Genomic DNA, 23,194 nt, shown 5'->3' with positions numbered 1-23,194 from the left:
ACACTCTGCTAACCCAGAAATAGTGTTTCAGGTTAAGAACTTTGCTTCAGGATAAGAACAGAAATCGGGTTCCGGCGGCGCGGCAGCAACAGGAGGCCCCATTAGCTAAAGTGGTGCTTCAGGTTAAGAACAGTTTCAGGTTAAGAACGGACCTCCAGAATGAATTAAGTACTTAACCCGAGGTACCACTGTACAATGGATAGGACTATCCCTTTGAATTCTGCTCAGTCAGAGAATGCCCTTCTTTGAGAGAAAGTGGTCTGGGAAAGACCTGCACCAGTGAGTTCATGCACACTTTAGGGGGTAGGGAGTTCTGCTCTCTGGGACTTCTGCAAAAAAGAATTGGTCATCCTTCCCCATTGAACTGACCAAGCCAGCATTGGGTATGCAGACCTCTGAGAAAAGTCTTAATGCCTAGGCTGGCTCATAGGAGTATAGGCAGCCCTTCAAATAACGGGCCCCAAACAATATAAATCTTGTGCAAGACCAGCACTTTCTACTGGGCCCAGAAATGCACCAGCAGCCAGTGTGACTAATACAGAATTTGTGTCACGTGCTCCGATCACTTTGCTCCCACCAAGTGACATTCTGCACCAGCTGAAGTGTCCGGACCATCTCCAAAGGCAGCCCTACACAGAGCGCATTACAGTAACATATCCTAGATATGATTAGTTTATGGATTATTGTGGTAAGGTCCAATCTTTCTAGATAGGCAGGTGGGTATCAGCCTATGCTAGCAAAAGGCAGCCTTAGGTACAGACGTCTCTTTCACAGACAGCACTGGATCCAGGCTGATAAAACTGGTCCTGCAGGGGAAGTGCAACCCCTCTAAGACCAGTTGCACCCCGCTATCCAGATCAGCTGGCTCCCCCGCCCACAGCGCCTCCATCTTGCCTGGATTGGGTTTCAGTTTGCTTGCCCTCCTCTATTCCACAACCACCTCCAGATGCCTCTTCCACAGCATCCCTGGGATTCTCAGGTGAGCAAGGGACCTTTCTGTGGTGCACATTCTTCCTGTTTATGGGGCACCATGTAAGATCTGGAAGGAGTTATTCAGCAGCATTTTTGCCCTGCCACTGGAGACCACAGCGAGGATGGTGTCTGTTCTTTGATGCTTTGTGGACACCTGCTTTATTTAAAGTTGTCTTCTGCTACTCAGTGGGGTGGGTGCGTGAAGCAGGTGAAAAGTGATTAGACAGCATGTGCATGTCATGTCAGAGAGCCTGCTTTACAAGGAAAATAAAAGCAAGCAATTAACAGGGGAATTAGGAAGATGAGCTAACGCACATTCTATACGGAGGGCCTATATGAACGCAGGCAGCCGATAAGTGCTTTGTGCAGCAAACACGCTTTGCAAGTGCTAAACGGATTACTTGCATTTATTTAGGGTGCTTATGCTTATTATAATGAAGCTGCAATATATACAGATTGCTATCTTAATTCTGCATTTCACTCCTTCTGCTTCCAAGTGCCTTGCTGTGCATTACAGTCACACCAGAAAATTCCCATAAGGCAGATGAAAAATGTGGGTTTTATACACTGGGCCTGTCTTAAAAGGAGAGGTTCCAAATTAACACCCTTCCCCTCATAGGCTTGGCATTAGTTTGTCTGTGGGTGCTGAGCAAAGAACTTTCCCTCAAACTGGGAGAGGTTCAAGGTGGTTTTTCCCCAGAGACAAGGACTGACAGCAGGGGGTCTGTGTGAAGCCAAGGCAACCAGTGGTGAACAGCTGGAATCATAAAAGGATGCTAATTAGACGATTATATTGCAAATGCAAACAGTTCCATTGCTCAGCTTGGAGGAAAGTGGCATCCAGGGACTTCCTTCTTCTCTTCTGGTGGCATTTCACATATCTGGACTGTCAGAGGCATCTTCCTCCACCTTTTCTCTAGCATCAGTAGGTGTTTCTTCCGCTCAGCTTGGTCCATTGTTTCCAGATTCATCTTCCCAGAGATCCACAACAGGATTCAATGTCCCCTTTCATGTGCTGGCAAACAACTGAGTTCCCTCTCTCCCTTTCTTTTTCATCATCGCCATCGCATTTCAAGTTTTCAAAGCATTTCACCATCCTATATAGATTGATATAGACATAGAGATATAGATTTATTAACTGCACTTTCATAAGTAACATCACAAGGCGGTATACGGAATAAAAACACAGCATCGCAGTCAAGAACACTGCCAAACGCATCAGTAAGAGCTAGTTGGCAAAGAATCTCAGGCTTGAAAGGCCTGTCTGAATCATTAAGCTTTCAGACGATGTCTGGAAATGAGTAGGGATGACTCCTGCTGCTGCCCAACCTCTGTTGGCAAGGAGTTCCACAGGACAGTGCCTACCACACCAAAGACCCAGACCCCGGGAAAGGTTAGCCAAATGTCAGGGACATGGAGGAGCACCAAAGGTTGCCCTCAGAAGACCTCAGTGTTCAAGGTGAAGCATTAGGAGTATATTATCATGGTGATGCTTATGCCACCCTTGTAAAGCAGACCAGCAGCCTAAAAGTCCCGCATCCTGCTCTCGCAGTGGCCAACCAGATGCCTGCAAAACCTGAGCACAACAGCACTCTGCCCTCATGCAACTCCCAGCAACTGTTCTACATCCCCTTCTGCAAAGGTGGAACTAAAGTGGAGAAAATAGCAACTTAACTACAGTCTGCCTTACTGAACAGATGGGAAATGGCCAAAATATTTTAAATCTGCTCCCCCTCAGCTCCACCCCCAAATTATTTTTATTACTGCTTGATAGCAGGACTGCATGTGAACAGGGATTTTGTAAGAATGTGGGAACTAGCAGTCTGTAATCACTGCCCACTCCAAGTCGTCATTCCCAAGTAAGCATGACCCACGGCTCCACCTGGAACTAACATGAAGGGCTTCTGCTCTGGTTTGTCCTTTGTTACGAGAGACATCTGTGAACAACCATGTGATGCCCCTATGAAGACACCTTCTTGCGACCCCTGAGTGCCAGGCCATTGTGAGGACTTGCGGGCGTTCACTAGTTCCAGGGCTAAGAAGAACAGAAGGATATATATGCCCACTTGGCAGCTCTGACTGGCCGAACTGGGACTGTTACGGGGCCCACGAAATGCTCACTGTGCCTTTGTAAGAGATTCATCTTTTAGTGCAGCACTGTCCACACTTTGGAACTCCCTGCCGATTGACCTTCCCAGTCCGCTTTTTGACACATATTCTAAACCCCTGTTTTGTTTAGGGAAGCCTGTAGAATGTTGGCATGTGTTTCAGTCTGGGATTTTCTTTTAGCTTATCTGATAATGCACTATAGTGTAATTATACAGAATGAAAGTGAAGTCACTGAAGAAAGGAGATGGGGGGGGAGGGGGGAGGAAATAACTTGTGGACCCAATCAATTATTAAGCTTAAAATAGCAGCCTTTTTCTGCCACTCTGGGAGAAGTGCAGAAGAACCACCTTGTGTCCCAGGAGAGGGGAGGGGGGGGTTGAAACCGTCACTCAGGCTGTCAGTTTCAACATTGCTCTCTCTGCTTATTCCTTTGACGCGGGCATGGCAAGGGGCCAAGAGGGACTGGATTTGCTTGCTACTCACTGCTCTTTCACCCAGAAGGGCTTGCAAAGGATCCTCTCACCTCCAGTTTGCACATACACATCCCTCCAGCCAGCTACATCTCAACTGTTGTAACCTAGGAATAAATGCTCGTATTATTTTTTTATTGTGATATATTGTTAGCTGCCTTGATGCAGGGCCCAAGTACACATATTGTGTGCATATGTGCTTTTCTTTATTTAACTATGATTGTGTGGCTGTGTGTGATCATAAATATTCAGCTGGACATTTCCTGCACCTGATCAAGTAGACCGCTGCACTGTAAATAAACCTTGATTTTACACCACTTACCTTTCTCCAGAGAACCTTTGGGATTTCAGCGAAGGTGCTAAGAATCCTTTGCTACAAGGGTAGCCAATATGGTACCATGTTCTGGACTCCAACTCCCATCAGTCCCAGCCATCATGGCCAACAGTTAGGTAGTGTTGCCATGTGTCCTCTTTTCCAGGACATGTCCTCTTTTTCAGGGGTAAAATTTGAGACAAATTGCATTTGTTTGCTTTGAATGGCAGTCACAGCATCCTCTTTTTTGCTCTCCAAAATATGGCGACCCTACAGTTAGGTATGATGGGAGTTGTAGTTCAAAGCACCTGGAAGGTGCCACTTTAGTTACACCTGCCTCACTCCTCACAGAACTACAATTCCCAGAGTTCTTTGAGAAGCAGTTCTTTAAGTCACAGCAGCGAAATCAGCCACTACAGAGGAACACATTAAGGCAACATGTGCTAAGAGAATGGTGTCAATACTTGGGTGGAGCGGGGAAATGACTGCTCATCCTGCCTTCATGTTTTGGCATTGCGGTTGGCACATTCTGGCAGAATCTCACCACCACTCTGTTTGAGCATTGATTCATACGAGTGAAATAACTGATGCGATGGCCTGGGCTGGTTCCCAAGAGTTCCAGTTCCCAGGCACTGGTGCTGCAGAACTAAAGGATCCAGACAAGCCTGCTGGGTGGTGCTGGTGCTGGTGGTGTGTGGATCATGGAACGAGCTGGAGAAAACCCTCTGACCCCCAGTGTTGCCTTTTCTGTCCCCCTTGATCTCTCACAGGACATCCCACTCCAGGGCAAAGGCAGACGCAGCTGTGACGGCGGCGCAGAAGGCGCAGGAGGAGGCTCGGATTGCCAGGATCACTGCCAAAGAGTTTTCGCCTTCCTTCCAGCACAGGGAGAACGGTCAGTGACTTCATCCTCTCATCCCTGAGCGCTGCAAGCGCAGCTGTGTGCCTGGGAAGGGAGCAAGCCATCCCTTGCAGGAATTCTCCTGAGTCAGTGTCAGAAAGCAGGCCTCTCTTTGGCACTCTCGCTCGCTCGCCTGCGGAGCCAGGGTTCTGCTCCATCTCCTTCAGAGTCCCTGAGCCGCCATTTCTTTCCTCCGGGCCACGATTCACAACCACCTTGGTCTTACACAATCAAGATCCTGGTGAAGGGTTGCATCCAGTGCCCGTCCTACTCGGAGCAGACCCATTGAAATTAATGGGCGTGACGGATTTAGGCCCATTCCTTTCAGTGGGTCTGCTTGAGTAGGACTTTGTTGGATGCAACACTTAGCACATAAGCCCACATTTACGGACCCTCCAAGTGTCCCTGTTTTCCAGGGATGTCCCTGATTTAGAGAAGCTGTCCTGGTTTCTGATTTGATCCCAGAAAGACTCACTTTTCCTTAGGATGTCCCCATTTTCATTGGAGAAATGTTGGAGGGTATGGAGTTATCTGACTCTCAAGACATCTGAAGGCAATCCTGGATAGGGAAGTATTTTTTAAAAAAAGTTTAATGTTTTATTATGTTTCTATTTATGTTGGAAGCTGCCAGGAGTGGCTGAGGCAAGCCAGTAAGATGTGTGGGGTATAAATAGTAAAATTATCATTATGGAATGGGACATTCCTGTTTTCATTGGAGAAACGTTGGAGGTTATGCACTTATCTTTCCTCCGCACTTTAAAGCTCCATGTCTGAGCTCTCTTTACCTCTGAATCAGAGCAAACAGCAATCCATGGGAATCTTGAATTGTTCTTTGTTGCGCTTCAGCTTTAAAGAGCGGGTTTTTGCTGTGAAAGCGCTGAGGTGAAAAAATAGAGCGCAGACATGGAGCTTTAAAGTGCAGACCTGTGCCTGGAAGGCACAGGGGGAAAGGTAAGTGTGATGAGCCCATATCCTCCAACATCCTGGGGACCCTAGTGCTGCCTCTGGCTGCTGCCCAGCTGGAGTTTACTCATGGCAGGACCTTCTTGGTGGTGGTTCCACATTTGTGGAATGCCCTTCCTGGTGAGGTGCATCTATCTCCCCCATTACTGACTTTCAGGAGAAATCCAAAAACATTTCCCCAGGCATTTGATGGCCAATAAATACTGGCCATAACAACCATGAAATGTGTATCTGTGAGGATATATCATTGCTTCTAAAAAGCAATCAATAAAATCACAAATGAAAAGGCAGCCTAAGAATCTAATAACATTTCAAAGTGGCACACACTTAAAAACGCACCCTAAAAGCCTGTTGAAAATAGTAAGGTCTTTAAAAGAAGCCTAAAAACCAGCAAAGAAGGAAGCCAGGGGACTGTAGCTTTGGGACCACCACTGAGGTGGCCTTGTCGCTTGCACTTACCCCTTAACCCAAACAACCCCATCCCTACACTCCATACATTCTCAAAAACAATTTATACAACAAATGTGGCGATGGGACAAAATAGAAGCAAACACAGAACGTTGCATTTGGTGTTGCTGCTGGTTCTACCCCGCGGGAAGGGCTGTGGATCTGTGGAAGAGCACCTGCTTTGCATGGAGAAGGTCCCAGTCCAACCCCCGGCATCTTCAGGCAGGGCTGGGAGAAAACCCTTGCAGAACTGCTGCTGTTAGTCAGTGCACACAGTACTGAGTTAGGTGGCCTAAAGGTCCGTCTCATGATATGGCAGCTGCTTCCTATGTTCCTATCTACCAGTATGGTGCTTCCCCACCTCTCCCCGCTCTCTCTTCATTCATAACCAAGCCATCACACAAGAAAAGGCACCGCCGATGAAGATGACGCAAAGAGACACAGACAGACACCACTCCCCGCATCTTTTTCATTACATTACATGGGAGAGCAGGCCTGTGCTTTTGCTCTGTGTAACACTGTGCAGTGCCAGAAGCAGAAAAACAGTACCTTCCTGCTCAGCCAGCAACACTTTAGGAGGAGGGCTGGCTCCATTTACAAGCAGAGTTGAAAGCATCCAGTGCCCTTCAGGGCCTATAGCGCAGTGTGATGTTCTGTGCAAAATTTTGCCTGCTGGGGTAAGGAATTTGTCAGCATTATAAAAATTAAATTGGAGGTTGCCTTGTGACCATGAGATTTTAGGGATAGCCCTTTGGTGATGATGATGATTATAACAATAATATATTATTTATACCCCTCCCATCTGGCTGGGTTTCCCCAGCACTCTGGGCAGCTCCCAACAGAATATTAAAAATGCGATAAAACATCAGACATTAAAAAATTCCCTAAACATGACTGCCTTCATATGTCTTCTAAAAGTCAGATAATTGTTTATCTCCTTGACATCTGATGGGAGGGCGTGCCACAGGGCGGGCGCCACTACTGAGAAGGCCCTCTGCCTGGTTCCCTGTAACCTTACTTCTTGCAGCGAGGGAACCGCCAGAAGGCCCTCAGAGCTGGACTTCAATGTCCGGGCTGAACGGTGGGGGTGGAGACGCTCCTTCAGGTATACTGGGATGAGACCGTCACATGGGCACCCTGGAGATTCTTCCTCTGTGCTCCCTAACACTACTGAGCCCTGGTAATGGAGGTTAATTGGAAAAGGTGGGGGGGAGTCCATTCAATAATTTGCAGCTGGCTCCTACAGGGGTTAAGCTTGCAAGCTGCATACATAGTATTCATCATCATCATCATCATCATCATCATCATCATCATATAAAGGTGCTCTTTCCCGCCTGGAGATTCAAACTCTCCCTTTGCCACCTGGAGGGGACCAGGCAAAGTTGGAGACTTCAGGTCAGCCCTGGAGGTCTGGTTGCCTGTCATGTGATTATTCTTGAGAAGAGCAGGTAAAGGTAAAGGTAAAGGGAACCCTGACAGTTAAGTCCAGTCACGAACAACTCTGGGGTTACAGCCCTCATCTTGCTTTACAGGCCGAGGGAGCTAGCGTTTGTCAGCTTCTGCAGACAGTTTTTCTGGGTCATGTGGGCAGCATGACTAAGCCGCTTCTGGCGAAACCAGAGCAGCACACAGAAATGGTGTTTACCTTTCCGTCGGAGTGGTACCTATTTATCTACTTGCACTGCATACTTTCAAACTGCTAGGTTGGCAGGAGCTGGGACTGAATAACTGGATGTGGAGGAGCCACCCCAGATTTTAATGCACAAGGGTTTAGCTTGGCTGCGTGTGTCTTTCTGTGTAGGGCAAAGGACAGGAGGGATGGGAGAAGAGCTATAAGTCTAAGATGCAGTCATTAAGCAGCACATTAATTAATGTGTGTTCATGTCAAGGCACCCATTTCCAGTGCTCTGCACCCTCATTAGAAGTCTTTTGCTAACATTTTTTTTATAAAAAGAGATTTAAATTGGAGGTTACTCATCGCCCTTATATTAGGGTATTGAGAATTTGACAAGTGATGATTCACTTTGCTAGCTTCTTGTCCTTTTTCAGAGCTCATTCCCACTTCCCCACCCCCTCTCAGTAGCAGTGACTTAGGAAGGCTACCCTGCCAGTCCTGTAAATTATCTGACCCATGGGGAAATCTCAGCTGACGGCTTCTGTTTCTCCTGCTTCTGCTTAGGGAATGGCCATAACTCAGTGTAGTAGAGCATATGCTTTGCATTCAAAAGATCTCCGGTTCAATCTCCAGACATCTCCAGGCAGAAAATACTGCCTGAAACCCTGGAGAGCTACTGCCAGTCAGTGTTGACAATATAGAGCTAGATAGACCAGTGATCTGATTTATGTTCATAGGTTCGTCCAGTGGGCAGAAAATCAGGGTTCCCCTCACTCCCTTTGCAAAAATGGCCTGCAGTCTTCCTCCCTCCCAAAAGGGAGTTCATGGAGGTTCCACCATTTAATCATCTCATTAAGAAAAATAATCAAAATCTGATGGCTGGCCTGTTCTGAGCCAGAGGGCTCAGACCCGGGGGATAACTGTTCTGTAGTTTATTTATCCATTTCCCGCTTTAGCCCGTGTCTGTTCAAAGTGCTTCCTTGCGCTCTGTACAGGCACGCTTGCAATGATGAGGGGCTATGGTGGGTGTTTCCATGGCTGCTCCTGTCCCCCAGTGCCTCAAAGGACACTGAGTTTCTCGGATTTTAAAAGAAGTCTCAGTACCACAAATGCACACTGCAAATATGGTATGAATACTTACGGAATTCAATTCCACAAGATGTGATAACGGCTGACACTGAGCCCTGGCTTTTTCACCCGTGGCCCTGAGAAGATGTTTATGTCGTCTTCCTCCATTTATTCCACAAGTCAGCTAGCAAATCCGGCAAGGGGAACAAGCCTGTCTTTGGAGGATAGGCCGTTCTGACATCAACATCCCCCCGGGGTTATCACTTCCACACAGAGCTACAATCTGGGTATCAGAGATCTGAGCGCTTTAGCAGGCCTCTCTGAGCCCCAGAGGGCTCCTGCAACCCTGAGCTGTTTGCTATCTACCTCTCCAGTTGCCAGGGGACTTCTTCTCTTTAAACATAATCTCTCAAAAAGACTTTTTATCTAATACATTTTTTATCAGCTTCCAGACTAGGCTGCAGAATTCTGTTTGCAATGGAGTTTGTTTCTGATGCACTTAGGAGGGATTTTAATACACATCCCACTATTGCATGCATTTACAGAAAATGCAAACACGCCAAGCGGAGAGGATCTTGCTCAGGAAGAAATTGAGTAGATAAAAACTGGAGCCCTTCTTGCATTATCTGCCCCAAGCCCTTAGGCTGCAAACTTCAGCAAATCAATAACAAAATGGAAAGGAGCTACGTACAGTTATACCTGCACATATCCAATTGATATTAGTGGGGCTTATCTGAACACAAGATTAGAGGGGGAGAGAGGGAAATGAGGACTTAACTGGAAATGCCGGTGTTGGTGTTTCAAAATATGAGGAACTTTGTGTCAGTGAAGCCTTTGATTCTCACCTGGGAGTGATGCTGCACTGAGGTGATCTCACAGAATGTCCACAAACATTCCAAATGGTCAGGGAGCCGAAGCTGTTAGAATGTTTGCTGACAGACGGAAAAGCTGAAGAAGTGGATTGAATTTTCCATGTGGATCTGCGCTAACAAGCCAGCTCTTTGGCAACAGGGTGCTAATATTGTTGACTACAGTAATTGCTTGCCTGCAGAACCTGCAGGAAAGGATAATAACCCCCATGGTAGCACTTGCACAAAATTCAGGTCTTGTTTGGTGTTGCTGAGGCTTGATTCATGTGTAAGTCTCCCTGCGATCCTCGGATGAAGGGCGGCATATAAATTTAATACACAAATTAAATAAATAAAATGTGCAAGCAGTCATATGGGTAGCCAATAGCAATTCAGTGTGACTTCCATGTGGCTAGTAGCATTAGTTGCACTAGCAGTGTGCAATTAGTGCGGCCATGCAGTTGGACTGGATGGGTCTGAGCAAGACCCAAGAGAGGTGGCAAAGTCGGTGTGAAAGGCAAAGTATGAACTCTTGTGCAGTGTGAGGTATTTTCCAGCAATTCATTTCTGGGAATTTTGGGCCCTATGTTTCTCCCTTTAATACCAGAGAGTGTGCCTAAGGCCCTTAGAGAGCTGAGAGAACCAGAGTGGCATAGTGGTTAGAGTGTCAGACGAATGCTTCAGAGACCCAAGTTCAAATCCCTACTTCACCATGAAGCTCACTGGGTGATCTGGGCTAGTTCCTGTCTCTTAGTGTAGCTTACTTTGCAGGGTGGTTTTGAGGATAAAATGGGGAGAGGGAGGGCTATGTATGCCTCCTTGAGCTCCTTGGAGGAAACATGGGATATAAATGTAATAACAAAACAAATAAGCAATGGCTGACTCTTGTGTGCCCCTTTTCTCCGTCTCCTTCCAGGACTTGAGTGTCAGAGGCCAAAGAGGCAGAATTCAAGCGACGACATCGAGGTCCTTTCGACAGGGACGCCGCTCCAGCAAGAAAGCCCAGAGCTCTACAGGAAAGGAACGACGCCTTCGGACCTCACCCCGGACGACAGCCCCCTGCAGAGCTTTCCCGCCAGCCCCTCCTCCACCCCACCTCTGGGTCCCTCCTGTAGAAACAAGAGCGCCCACTTCTCCAGGCAGGTGTGCATGGACGAAGAGAGGGGCGGGGAGATCCAAATGTTGCTGGAGGGACGTGGCAGGGACTATATGAGGCCCAACAGCTGGGGCGAAGACAAGGAGGGCAGGGCACACGGCGTGAGGGGCGGGGCCTTGCGCAGCGGACAGCCGGGCTCCTCCGAAGACTACCGGGGCCGAAGCGGCGGGCACAAGCACGCGGCCTCCAACCACAAACAGCGGGAGAGGTGGACAGACCCCCCGGCCACGGTTTCATGGACTCACCACCGACCCCACCACCACGGCTCAGGGAGCAACAAGCTCCTGGAGCTGGATGAGGAGAAGCTAAGCAACTACGAGATGGAGATGAAGCCTCTCATGAGGATGGATTCTTATATGCAAGAAATACACTCCCAAAAAAGACATTATAGCAAAATGGGCCCCAGCAGGAGCCTCGCGGAGGACCACCACGGGGAAGACCGGGGCTTTGGAGTCCAAAGACTGAGGTCTAAGTCCCAAAACAAGGAGAACTTCAGGCCAGGGCCTTCTGCCGAGCCAACAGTGCAGAAACTAGAAAGTCTGAGGTTTGGGGACAAAGGGGAACCCCGGCTATTGAGGTGGGACTTAACCTGCTCCCCGCCACAGAAATCCTTACCTGTTGCACTAGAATCGGAGGAGGAGAATGGGGATGAGCTCAAATCCGGTGCGGTAAGTGGAATGTTTGAATAGATATGTATATTGTGTAAGTGTGATCTCTTCAGTGGGGGAAATGGGCAACATGGTGGTGGTTGAATGTATTTACACCCCGCTTTCCCCCCAAACCTGGGATTCAAGGTAGCTCACATTTTAACAACATAATTGCAGAATGCAAAGTAATAAAAACAAACTAGTTGAAAACTAGTTGGAAAAAATAGGGATGTGGGTGTCGCTGTGGTCTAAACCACTGAGCCTCTTGGGCTTGCCGGTCAGCGGTTCGAATCCGCACGATGGGGTGAGCTCCTGTTGCTCGGTCCCAGCTCCTGCCAACCTAGCAGTTTGAAAGCACACCAAAAATGCAAGTAGATAAATAGGTATTGCTCCGGCGGGAAGGTAAATGGCGTTTCCGTGCGCTGCTCTGGTTTCGCCAGAAGCGGCTTAGTCATGCTGGCCACATGACCCAGAACAGCCCAGAAGTCAACATCTAGTCCACAGCTAGTTCCCAAAGGTCTGTCTAAATAGGAAGGTCTTTCCTTGTGGAAAAATAGCAAGGAGGGAGCCAATCTAACCTCTCTTGAGAAGGGATTCCACAATACAGAAGCAGCCACAGAAAGGCTCTCTCTCGTGTCACCACCAACCATGTCTCCGATGTGGATAAGTCTGAGAGAGGGTGCTCATATCTGCAGAACCTGCTTCCAACTCCCCTTGCCTTTTCAACTTCAGGTGTCTGGCTCAAACTCCTTAATCCCTTTGGCATGGTGCTGATAACACCAAGGTTGCAGGTTCAATTTCCTTATGGGACAATTGCATATTCCTTTATTGCAGGGGGTTGGACTAGATGATCCTCAGGGTCCCTTCCAGCTCTACATTTCTATGATTCTGTGATCTCAGCACCTGAGCAGGTTCTGAAAGGGAGATACAATCCTTCAGGTAGCTTTGTCCCATGCAATATAGGGCTTAATTGGTTCTAACCAGCACTTTGAATAGTGCCTGGAAACAAACTGTAGCCAGTGAAGTTGTTACAACAGGGGGGTAAAGCGATAGATTATGCATATTACAGGGGAGCAACATGGTGGGTGATGTCTCTAGTTGTTAGGTGTAACAAGCAGAGGCTCACAAAAATTTGAGGACAGATTTGTTTCCCACACGTGTGCAGAGTACTCAGCCATTTATGCACTGTGTGTGTGTGTGTGTGTGTGTGTGCACGCACACGCACACATTCTCTGCACTTAATTTTTAAAAAAAAAAAAACTGGAGACCAGGACTGCATTTTTGAGGCTAGAACAACGAATGGATGCTTCTGTCTTGTGCCAGGATAATTGTGACACACTGAATCAAAATTTCCCACTCAACTTTCCACCCACTGAGGTTGCTTCCAGATGGGTGGCTCCTAGGGCGACTTAGTCGCCACTCTTCTGTTAATAAGCTACGAACAAATTGCAGCTGACTTCCCACACTATGGGGAGTATTGCACTTCCTCTGCGTGAACATCTTGTTGCGTTCTGTCCACTGTAGTGAGGTCTGATACAGCAGATATGGGTGGTGCTGGTTGCAGCTCAGCACACATTCCTTCTATCCTTTGGGGTGGGTGCTGCTTTATTACCCTGCTTTTAGTTTAATCAGTCTTTTAAAAGGTAAAAACACTGCTCTGCCTTTAAGGAAAAAAGAATAGAGAGGTCTAGCACTATAGTACCGCAATGCTACAAAGCTGTAGCATTATGGTGTAACACACCCACACAAAGCCCCTAAAGTTGCTAAAGTGATAAATTATTATTATTATTATTATTATTATTATTATTATTTTACTTATATCCCGCCCTCCCCAGCTGAAGCTGGGCTCAGGGCAGCTAACAACAATAAAATAGTACAACAGTCTAAAAACATTTCATTATAAAAATTAATTAAAATCAAATTGATGGCAACCATTAAGTTAAAGTTCTGTGAAGATTGCCAAAGGAGGGAGTCAGGCTGCACCCTGACCAAAGGCCTGGTGGAACAGCTCTGTCTTGCAGGCCCTGCGGAAAGATGTCAGGTCCCGCACGGCCCTGGTCTCTTGTGACAGAGCATTCCACCAGATCGGAGCCACAGCAGAAAAAAGCCCTGGCTCTAGTTGAGGCCAGCCTAACCTCTCTGTGGCCTGGGACCTTCAGGATGTTTTTATTTGAAGACCGTAAGTTCCTCTGTGGGACATACCAGGAGAGGCGGTCCCATAGGTATTTGGTTTAACAGTAATTAAAAGATAAGTAAAACCAAAAATAGGCCATCACCACAAATGTTATAAAAAATGTGCACTGGGCTGATGCAGTCACTTTGCTTACACACCAACTGCCTATGTCAGAACCCCACCAAAAAAATATGGGACAGTAGTCCTAAGGGTATCTACACCTATGGAGGCTAACAATACTCTTTCATTTTTTTCTGAAAAGAAATCAAACTTTCTGCAATCTACGGCCACATTTAATGCACATTTAAAACACCCCCAAAATCCTGGGTGCTGTGGTTCGCTATGGCTGCTGGGAGTGATAGTTCTCTGAAGGGTCAACTATAGTATCCAGGGGAGCAGTGGGGAATGTGTTTTTAATGCGCAATCTGCGAAACTATGGTGGAATGCCAGCAAAAATACAAAATGTCAATTATTGGACGATGGTGTTATGTTATGTGGATTGCCATGTAAAACGAAGCTTGTCAATGAAGCTCAGCAACCCCACACTGAATATCTGGTATGGGAGATGCCGCAGGAAGCTTGCAGCATAGATGTGCTGTTGTTCTGCAGTATCCAACACTACTCTAAAGTAGGCTGTCTTTCAAAACAAACAGAACTCTTGATTAGATTACAGTGGTACCTCGGGTTACAGACACTTCAGGTTACAGACGCTTCAGGTTACAGACTCCACTAACCCAGAAATAGTACCTCGGGTTAAGAACTTTGCTTCAGGATGAGAACAGAAATCGCACGGCGGCAGCGGGAGGCCCCATTAGCTAAAGTGGTACCTCAGGTTAAGAACAGTTTCAGGTTAAGAATCGACCTCCAGAATGAATTAAGTTCTTAACCCGAGGTACCACTGTAATCTCTTTCCTTGTGTGCATGTGTTTTAAAAGGGAGGGGTGCTGTTACCACAAAGGAACACAGGTCTATTTTTGACCCATCCAGAATAACTCCAAGCAGATCTGAGGTCAGGTATGTGGGGCAGTGTGTTCTAAAAATAACCCACTGCCAGACAGCCCCATCATAAGCTGAATTCTGTCTCGTCACCAGTTTCCTTTGTGTACTGGGTTACTCCTCCTTGACATGCATCCTGGAGTGGCAAATAGGCCTGATCTGTAGTCTCATTTGCACTTCAATTCTGCAAGAGGTGCGAGAAGTTCTAGGAGTGGCATGGCAGGGTTGAGTTTCCTTGGGATGAGAGAACACTGGTGACTTCAGGCATACTCGCAATGTTTGCTGTATTTGCAAATATGCGTGTACAAGCAAATCTTAAGTGCAGTTGAAAAGGCAGGTTCTACTAAGCACAATTTGGGCAGCCCTCCAAACTGAAATCCCAGTTTCATCTAACTCCAGCTGGAAAAACTCAGCTCTTTCACATCCAAACCCAGCCAAATTCCCCCATCACACAAACACACCTCTTTGTCTGTTAGCTGGAGGAATAGCACCTTTCCCACATCCTGGGGTAGGTGCAGGCAACGGGGCTTGTATTATTTCCGGGTCATCGCGCATGATGGCGGAGGATGCATAAGCCCACCCTTCCCCATTATGCCCCATTACGTGCCCCACCCATGTTACACTCCATTCTGCCTCCTTTCCCTGCTACTTCTGGGTCACCGCAATGCACGTGGTTGCGGTTGTGGTCTCACATCAATTGGATGCACGTAAATTGGTTGTTGCCTGTTTACCATTCAGAAATACATTCCCCTCAGTGATCAGGAGACAATCTCCTAACCTTTAGCTCCCATGGATGTGGCCTTAACTGAGCCTTCTGGCCTATTAAAAAGCACTTTGCCTAACAATGGAATGGTCAGCCAGCATCCTTAGGAATGGATGGTGCTTCTTGTAGCTACTTCATAGCTAGGACATAAGGAGAGCCTGCTGGATCAGGCCAAGGCATCCTGCTTTTCTGTCCAGCGTCCTGTTTTCACAATGGGTTTCCCACTGGCATCTGGTTGGCCACTGCTCCCTGCCATGGTCTCCAGCAACTGGTGTTTAGAACCATTGCTGCCTCCAGCTGTGGAGACAGAGCATAATCATCATGACTAGTAGCCGCTGCTTCCCTTCTCCTCCACGAATTTGTCCAATCCTTTTTTAAATCCATCTCAGTTGGTGGCCACTGCTGCCTCCTACAAGAGGCCCCGGGGGTGCAAAACCTCTCAGAGAAAGACAGGGAGAGCTGGCGATTGCCAAGGGTGCAAGGGATGTGAGGGTGACCATACATCTCCTTGCCAAGAGTGCAGGTGAGCCTAAGTATGCCTCTGGGAGTGAGTTCTGTAGTTTATGTGCTGTGAGGCAGCGGTGTATGAAGTGAAGAAACTTTGTGTGTGGCCAGTGCTTGTGGCTTGAGAGGCAGATGCTGGCACAGAGAGCCACCTGAGCCGTGTGATGTCTGTATTTTATATGTTCCTAGAATAGCTTGGAAAGCAGCCAGAGGGAGGCAAGGGCTTGTGCTACTCAGGGAATGACCTTGTTCAGGACCATGATGGGACCTGATCTCTTCTTCCTTTTCGGTCCAAAGTTCTTCCTATCACTTATAACAGGTGAGGGATGAGAGTCTGCTTCTGGAATAAGGAGTGGGGAGGGGGAAGATAAATTGATGCTCCCAGACTCTTGTCAGTGAACAAACTGAAGACCAGACACAACACTGATTTCCATCTAATCATTGCCAGGCAGCCTCCTCTTTTATAAAACTACATATATAAAACTGCCTGCAGAAGCTGAAGTAATGTTACTCCTTAGCAGTGTCCTTGTCACAACTCTTTTGATCTGAGAAGGCTTTTGATATAGTTGAAGCGTTTGCCCTCATTTACCTTGTGCCTGTCACCACCAACAATTAGCTTTACATTTCCCCAAGTAAATTTTTAATAAACTCAAAACTCTTGAGCATTTCTGAAGGCAACTGAACAGGGTTATTCTGTGCAAATGAAGCTGGCCTTGGAAATTCTGGGAATAATATGAACATTTCTTTCCTCAGATCCCAAGTCTGAGTGGGAGATAATTTGGCTCACTCAAGGAGTGGGAAGCAGTTTCCATTCCCTCCCAGTTTCTAGGGTTTTGTTTTTGCTTGCTTGCTTTTACATTTAGATACTATAAATCTGTATCTTGCTGAGGCCGTTCACAGAGTGGCCTTCGAAGTACAATACTGCTTCAAAAATTCACTACCAATAAAAACACTAAAAGCCCAGTTGCAAAGTCAAGAACATTGATAGTCCTGTTAAGCACATTGGTTGACCACTGCATGTCATACCAGACAGAGGGGCTAACCTATCTGCCCTACAAAAATACCAGTTTTACACCATGAATGCCTTCCCTCATAGAAGTCAGAGTACTGTAGGTTCATTGAATTTTAGTTCCCAGGATCTTCTGGGGTGAAAGAATGTTAAACTGGCTTAGTCTGTAGTGCAGATTCACTAAAAAAACAAGTGGTGGGCCTTGTCATGAGGCTCCTTTTCTAAGAAAACTCACCTTTGGTGCTAGTACTGGCTGTGTAAATCTGTAATTTTTAGTAATAAGAATTATGTTATGTTCTGTAGCATGGTGCTGTTTTGAGAAGTGTCAGCCTTACACCAAGGAACATCAGCTCTGTATGACTGCCTTTTCAAAACATAAGCTAGAAATGTTTGAAAGGAAGAGTAGGGAGGGATGGAGAGGAAGTGTCAACACAGCATCTCCCAATGGGATTTTTTTTCCTGCACAGTTTTCAGTTTATTTTGTCCTGGTTTGACTTTCTCAGCCCTCCCCCATTATTCTTAAGTATGGACACTGTTGTTGGGAGGTGGGGTGTTTTAGAAAGGGGAAGGTACCCAAAATATCAAATATGACAACTTGACCTTTGACATTATTGCCTTTCCATTCTGCTGACAAGTTGTGAGTTTTAAAAAGTTGTCTGCAGAGTGAAATATCAAAAGTGGCATTTGAAAATGCTCAAAAGCCAAGCAAGTCAACTCTGGGTTCTGAATGTGTTTTTGCTGCCATTCAGGTGCGCTGTACAAAATGTCACTTGAGCTATTGTGGGTGGAGGGGGCCTCTTGCCAGCCTGGGGGCAGGAGAGAGCTGTCCCTGGGCTGGGGCACTTCCCTCCCCCTGCAGCACAGGGAGGGCAGGCGCAGGGGTTGGGGGTGCGGTGCCAAGAGCCACCCAATGAGAAACCCAGACATAAAAGTTCAACTGCTGGGCTTACTGGCAGAGCTCAAGAAAAAAGCCTCAGGGGCAGAGGGAGCGAAGGCAGTCGCAAAGCTTTTTATCAGATTAGTTATGAATATTAGGCAGCCTTCCAGACCCCGGGCAAAGCCGCTGCCTGGTGCCTTTCCAAGGGCTGAGCCATTTCCTTTTGGAGTAGTGGCTGCATTTCTCCTGGGGGACCTAGGAGAGGCAGAGGAGCAGCTAGCGGGAAAGAGAACGACAGGCTGCCATCAGCTGAAACAAGGGGCTCATCCGCTTGTGCCTCCTCACTAGGCACTACTGCCTATTCAGAGTAACACCACTGTTTTGGTGCTAGGGTTTGCTGTGTAAATCTTTATTTCGTATACAGAGGGCCACATCCCCTTTTGAGGACCAGGGCCAGAGGGGCGAGAAAGTGGAGCAATTTGTGCAACTCATGCTTTATATTTTTATTCCTTTATTAAATTTATTAGTTGCTTTATCTTGTCAAAGGCAACCCAAAGGAACTTACAACCTGTAAAGCAAGCTGCATTCCAGGCATGCAAAACAAACAAACAAACAAACAAACACATTAGAGGTTTCCAAACATGCATGCAGGCTCCTCCATCCAAGCAAGCAAGAGGCATTATCCCCATTCAAGGCTATATTCCAGCCTGATAAAAGCACTGAAGGAGGGTGCAGAGCAGCACGGAGAAGGGTGTCACCTGGGAAGAGTCCTGAGGGCCAGATAGAGAGTCCTGAGGGCCAGCATTTGACCACTAGGCTTGAAACTCCCCACCCATCACACCCACTTATAACAACCCAGTCATATTGCTGAAGGCTCCAATCTTCCCCTACAACCCTTCCCTTGGTAATAGCCTTCCTACCCTGCCCTGTTTCAGAAAGCAAGGCAGTGTTTGCCTCATAATCTGATGGCAGCTATTCAAAATAAGCTTCCCTGAAGCAGAAGTGTGTGCATGCAAGTGCGTTTACATACAATGCAGTTTATAGAGACAAGACACCTCCAAACTTCCGTTCCCACCCTCAGGTGGAGATTTTAACTTCTAGAAATCCTGGAGCGGAAGTTCAGCCATGAAGCATGACTGGCCCTAGCAAAATTTCCTAGGCAGCATTTTAACAAGTCATTGCCCAAAGGCAAAAATCAGCACCATGGAGAGAGACCAGGAAATAAGGTCTGTCCCAGCTAAACAGAGAGAGTTGGAGTGCATGATTTGTTTGCTGCGAAGCTGTGATGGTTTGATCCACATCTCATTGAAGGCTCCTCTTTTAGAATTCACTCACATTTGGTAACTGTCCTGGATTTCAAGACACTAGGATTAGATTAAATTCAAGTGCTTCTGATTTACTGGCTTGTACTAGAGTGGCCTTGAAAGGGATTTGTTTATAAACCTTCCAAAAGCAAGTACCTGTCTGCTAGGTATATGGGAGGCAGGTGGGAGGGGTGTGAAGAGGGAGAGGTGGGTCATGTGGAACCTCTCCCTTTGATTGGCTAGCTTTCTTTCGCCTTGTTGCTATGCAACAGCAAAGGCCTTTTCTATCCATTGAAGAGAGAGCTCTTTCCTTTGCCTGTGACAGGACTGGTTGTCTCTCTCTTCCTTGCCAAGAGACGCAATGAAACCTCCTCTTGGTGCTGGAGGAGCAGCTTATCTCCCCGCTCCTGTCACCAAAGAGTTTTTTAAATACCTCTGCATAGCAAGGCAAAGACTTTTTAATGTCTTCTGTATCCTTAGATGCACAAGCACCCAACTGCACCCAGAATAGGTGTCCTTTGTGTTTGCTATTGAAAACAAACGAGACATTATAAATAATCCTGCAATTTTAGAAGTTGTCAGATCTTGGTCCATGGACTGCTTCCATCTGGTCCACAATTGAAGCCAATTAAACCCAGCAATTAAAGTTTCGCTTGGTGAGTCCATCTCTAGGCCTGGGATAGGGCACTTATGGCCTCCAGGTATTGCTGGACTCCATCTCCCATCATTCCTGGCCATTAGCCATGTTGGCTGCTGAGAGTGGAGTCCAACTACTTGTGGAAGGCCTCAGGTTTTCCATTACTCCAGAGGCCCCAAAACCCTTGCTCATGAGGATGTTCCATGGGGAAATGGTGACATTTAAGTGCCCCAGATGTCACACATGGGTTAATGAGCATTTACAAATGGCTCCCTCCACTTGGAGTGGTACCATGGACAGGAATTGGAAGACAATGAAACCTGCATTTAAGCCTATACTACACCACAGGGCTGGTGTGGGGCAAAAATGCTACTTTTGAGAATGAGGAGGATGAAAACCTCCATCTGGAAAATGTGTGTCTCCTCCTCCCCTTGAAGCAAGAGGGGGAACTCTGGTAGGCGACAGTCTGAGAGGTTTACGAGAAGGCGGCAGTACAGGCTGAACTCTGCGCAGACTGGCTCCAGTCTCACAACAGTCTGAAAAGCCAAGGGTTTGATGGAATATTAAGATCGGGTCAGTGCCAACTTCAGTCTGTGTTGTTGACAGCCATGTGACGGGTTCAGCTTCTGGCAGCCCAGCTGAAGGTCAGGAGAAGCAGGTGAAAAGGAAAGGCTGCCACAGTGTGCGGACAGGTTAACCTTTGGAGCCACCCACTGTTGCAAAGCAAAGTTTTGTGTTGCCAGTTCCTGCACATCAGACCAGTCGGCTTCCCTTGCCCCAGTCCCCAAACTGATCATGCAGGTGTTGCTCTTTGATGCCGTTAAATAATTCCTTTCTTCTTTTTCTTTTCCCACAGGGCTCAGCTCCAATCCTGGTAGTCATGGTGATCTTGTTAAACATTGGAGTCGCCATTTTGTTTATTAACTTTTTCATCTAACTCGAGACTGTCTTGTTTGCAAAAATTAACAGATTAATAATAATGAAAAGGTGTACGAATGGGGGATGATGAAGCGAATGACAAAAACAAAAAACCATGGGAAAGATGGCATCTTTTTGAACTGTCCTGCGACAACTTCCAAGTCTTTTCACAGATGAACAACAAGATTGAGTATCACTCACAGTTTGCCTTTTTTTCCTGGGTAATGTTTTTTGGATTTTAGCCAAAATTCTTTGCTTGTATAACACGTATGCTGTGTGGCATGGCAGAATGGTACCAGCACTCCACTCCTCCCCAGTGCTAGGCAGGATGGGGGCTCCTCAGTGTAATTACTCAGCAAATCTTCATGGATGGTGGGAAAGGCGTTCATGACAGCTGCATGATTCTGGGAGGGAGGGTCCTCTCACTGCTGGATCATAGGGGAAATCTAGAGCTGTGTCCTGGGATAGCCGCATTGTGTGAAATGGCTGGCCCAGGTCAGCATGGTTATCAAATTATGTGCTCGTCACTCAATAAAAGTCTAAACTCCGGGATCTGCATGTATTGGGAAGTTGAGAGGAAACACCTAAGTAGTTTTTGCCACTTAGCAAAAAGTTATTAACCAATCTTTTTTCCACTTCGTTCAGAAAAGGGAAATCTGAACTGAATGATGCCTGCTTAAGACAGGAACAAATTCCATCCTAATAAAAGTATTTAATATGTTAAAAAGGCAATAGGCCTTAAGCTCTAGAGGCCCCTAAATTCCAAAACGCTCCTCTGAGGATCCCACCCAAAATCATTATTAAGAACTTAAGAAGTCACAATACCAAATTTATAAAAGTTGCACATAGACACATGGAACTGAAAAGATGTCTTGGCTCAGGTAAAATCCTGTACCTATAATTTAGGAAAATTACCAGTCTCACCCAGTGCTTCAGAAACTTCTCAGTCACAAACGTCGTTTCTGGCATGTGTTAAAACTTGACCCAGAAAGATTTTTAAGATGACCAAAGTTCTCCTAGGGTTTGTTTTTTTTGCCCAGCTATCCGCTGGAACCCCAGTCTTCATTGGGTCCAGCCTGCTAGAGGCCACTCTCCTGCTGTGCTGGAATGCAGTGGTGTTAAAGGAGAAACTCTCTTGCTTTCCGTCTTCCATCATGAATCACAGCCGCACCTGGCTGTTGGCCTCAACTGTTCCCACAAGGTGCGCTTGTCAGGAGGTTTGCTTGAGGACCCTTCCCTGGCAGGTGTGCAGATGTGGCCGAGGGAGAGCAGCTCCGCCCTGCTGCTGGCGAGGAATGGGGTATGCTGGGGGGTTCCTGTTCCATCTTGCCATGGGCCATTTCCAGATGTCATGCTTGGCCTCTGAGCATGTAATATTTTTGCACTTTGTCCGCAGGATGTATATTCCGGCTTCCGACATATCCCTGTACAAAAAAACAAAAACAAAAAAAACATCATTGACAACAGCAGCCTCCGAGTACGTAAATGCTCTTTTTATATTTTGTTTGTTTGTTTTTTCCTCCTCTATGTATCACTTAATTTTGGTATGGTTCAAAACATCTTTGTAAGATGCCTGCCTTGTTCTTCTTTCTTCACTTCCTTGTTTGGTTTGGTTTCTTTTTTCGTTCTACTTCCCCTGGCAACTCACTGAAAATATGCATTGTTCATTAAAGATGCAGAACCCCTGATCCGTACCCCTGATCAGGCCACCATCATCCCAAAGAGAGCCTGGTGTTGGCTCAGCCCTGTTTCATATGGAGGAAAACAGCCCCTGGCTGGTGGGGAGGGAAGGCAACCTGGAAAACATCCCTTTCTTCCTGCCAATCAACCCGGACCCGCTGATCCGTTTGACCAGGTTTCACACGTGATGACTTGACTGCCCCTCTCGTCCACTTTGTAGTGATTGGGACCCATTTCTACACTTGGTGTCCTTCAGCTTGATTGCAGGTTTAAGGTGCATCCTGCTTATTTCTGTACCTGGTGCAAAACCTACAAGCTACATGGCGCCATTTCCCTTCCATGTGAGGAGATGTACGGAAACCATAAGTACCTGCACAGGAACCTGCCTACCTGGGAGAGGGTAGGGTGGACATGACAATGCCCCACATGCCAGTGGGGCACCTTTTATCTGGGGTTCCACCTTCTGCTTCCAGCTGCAGGGCAGAAGACAACCTAAGACCACTCCTTGGGCCCCCACTGTGGCTCGAAGGGCAGGGTTGACAACGTAGGGGGTGAAGGGGCAGGTGACTGAGGGACGCATTTGGCTGGGGACAACACTCCAGTCATCTGGATCCCTCAGCTTCCCATTTCTTCCATTTTAGCAGTCCCTCTGCAACCTTTTGAGGAGGCCTCTTTCCTACGCTGCGTTGGATTGCTACATTTTTAACTGGAAACAAAGCTGAAAGATTAGAGCTTCCCCTGCCCACCCAACACAATTCACCTCCTCCATGTCCACCAGCCATTACTGGCCAACTTTTGAAGCTGGATGATACAAGTGGAGGGGA

The 23,194-nt window shown here is 47.0% G+C and overlaps 1 protein-coding gene across 1 annotated transcript in view; it reads left to right on the top strand.

The window, feature by feature from the left end:
• Window positions 1-22,262, top strand: part of JPH3 (junctophilin 3) — an 84,394-nt gene extending 62,132 nt beyond the window's left edge. The window contains exons 3-5 of the mRNA XM_083456462.1: window positions 4,635-4,759; window positions 10,623-11,530; window positions 20,629-22,262. Coding sequence (XP_083312588.1) covers window positions 4,635-4,759; window positions 10,623-11,530; window positions 20,629-20,709 — 1,114 coding nt within the window. The 3' untranslated portion in view covers window positions 20,710-22,262. The remainder of the gene's footprint in view (window positions 1-4,634; window positions 4,760-10,622; window positions 11,531-20,628) is intronic.
• Window positions 22,263-23,194: the final 932 nt, after the last annotated feature.

This window comes from Podarcis tiliguerta (assembly GCF_965153285.1).
Source record: "Podarcis tiliguerta genome assembly, chromosome: 8".
In the NCBI taxonomy this organism is placed as follows: domain Eukaryota; kingdom Metazoa; phylum Chordata; class Lepidosauria; order Squamata; family Lacertidae; genus Podarcis; species Podarcis tiliguerta.
The sequence above is the reverse complement of the archived record's forward strand: the minus strand, read 5'-3'. Positions and strand labels throughout refer to the sequence as shown.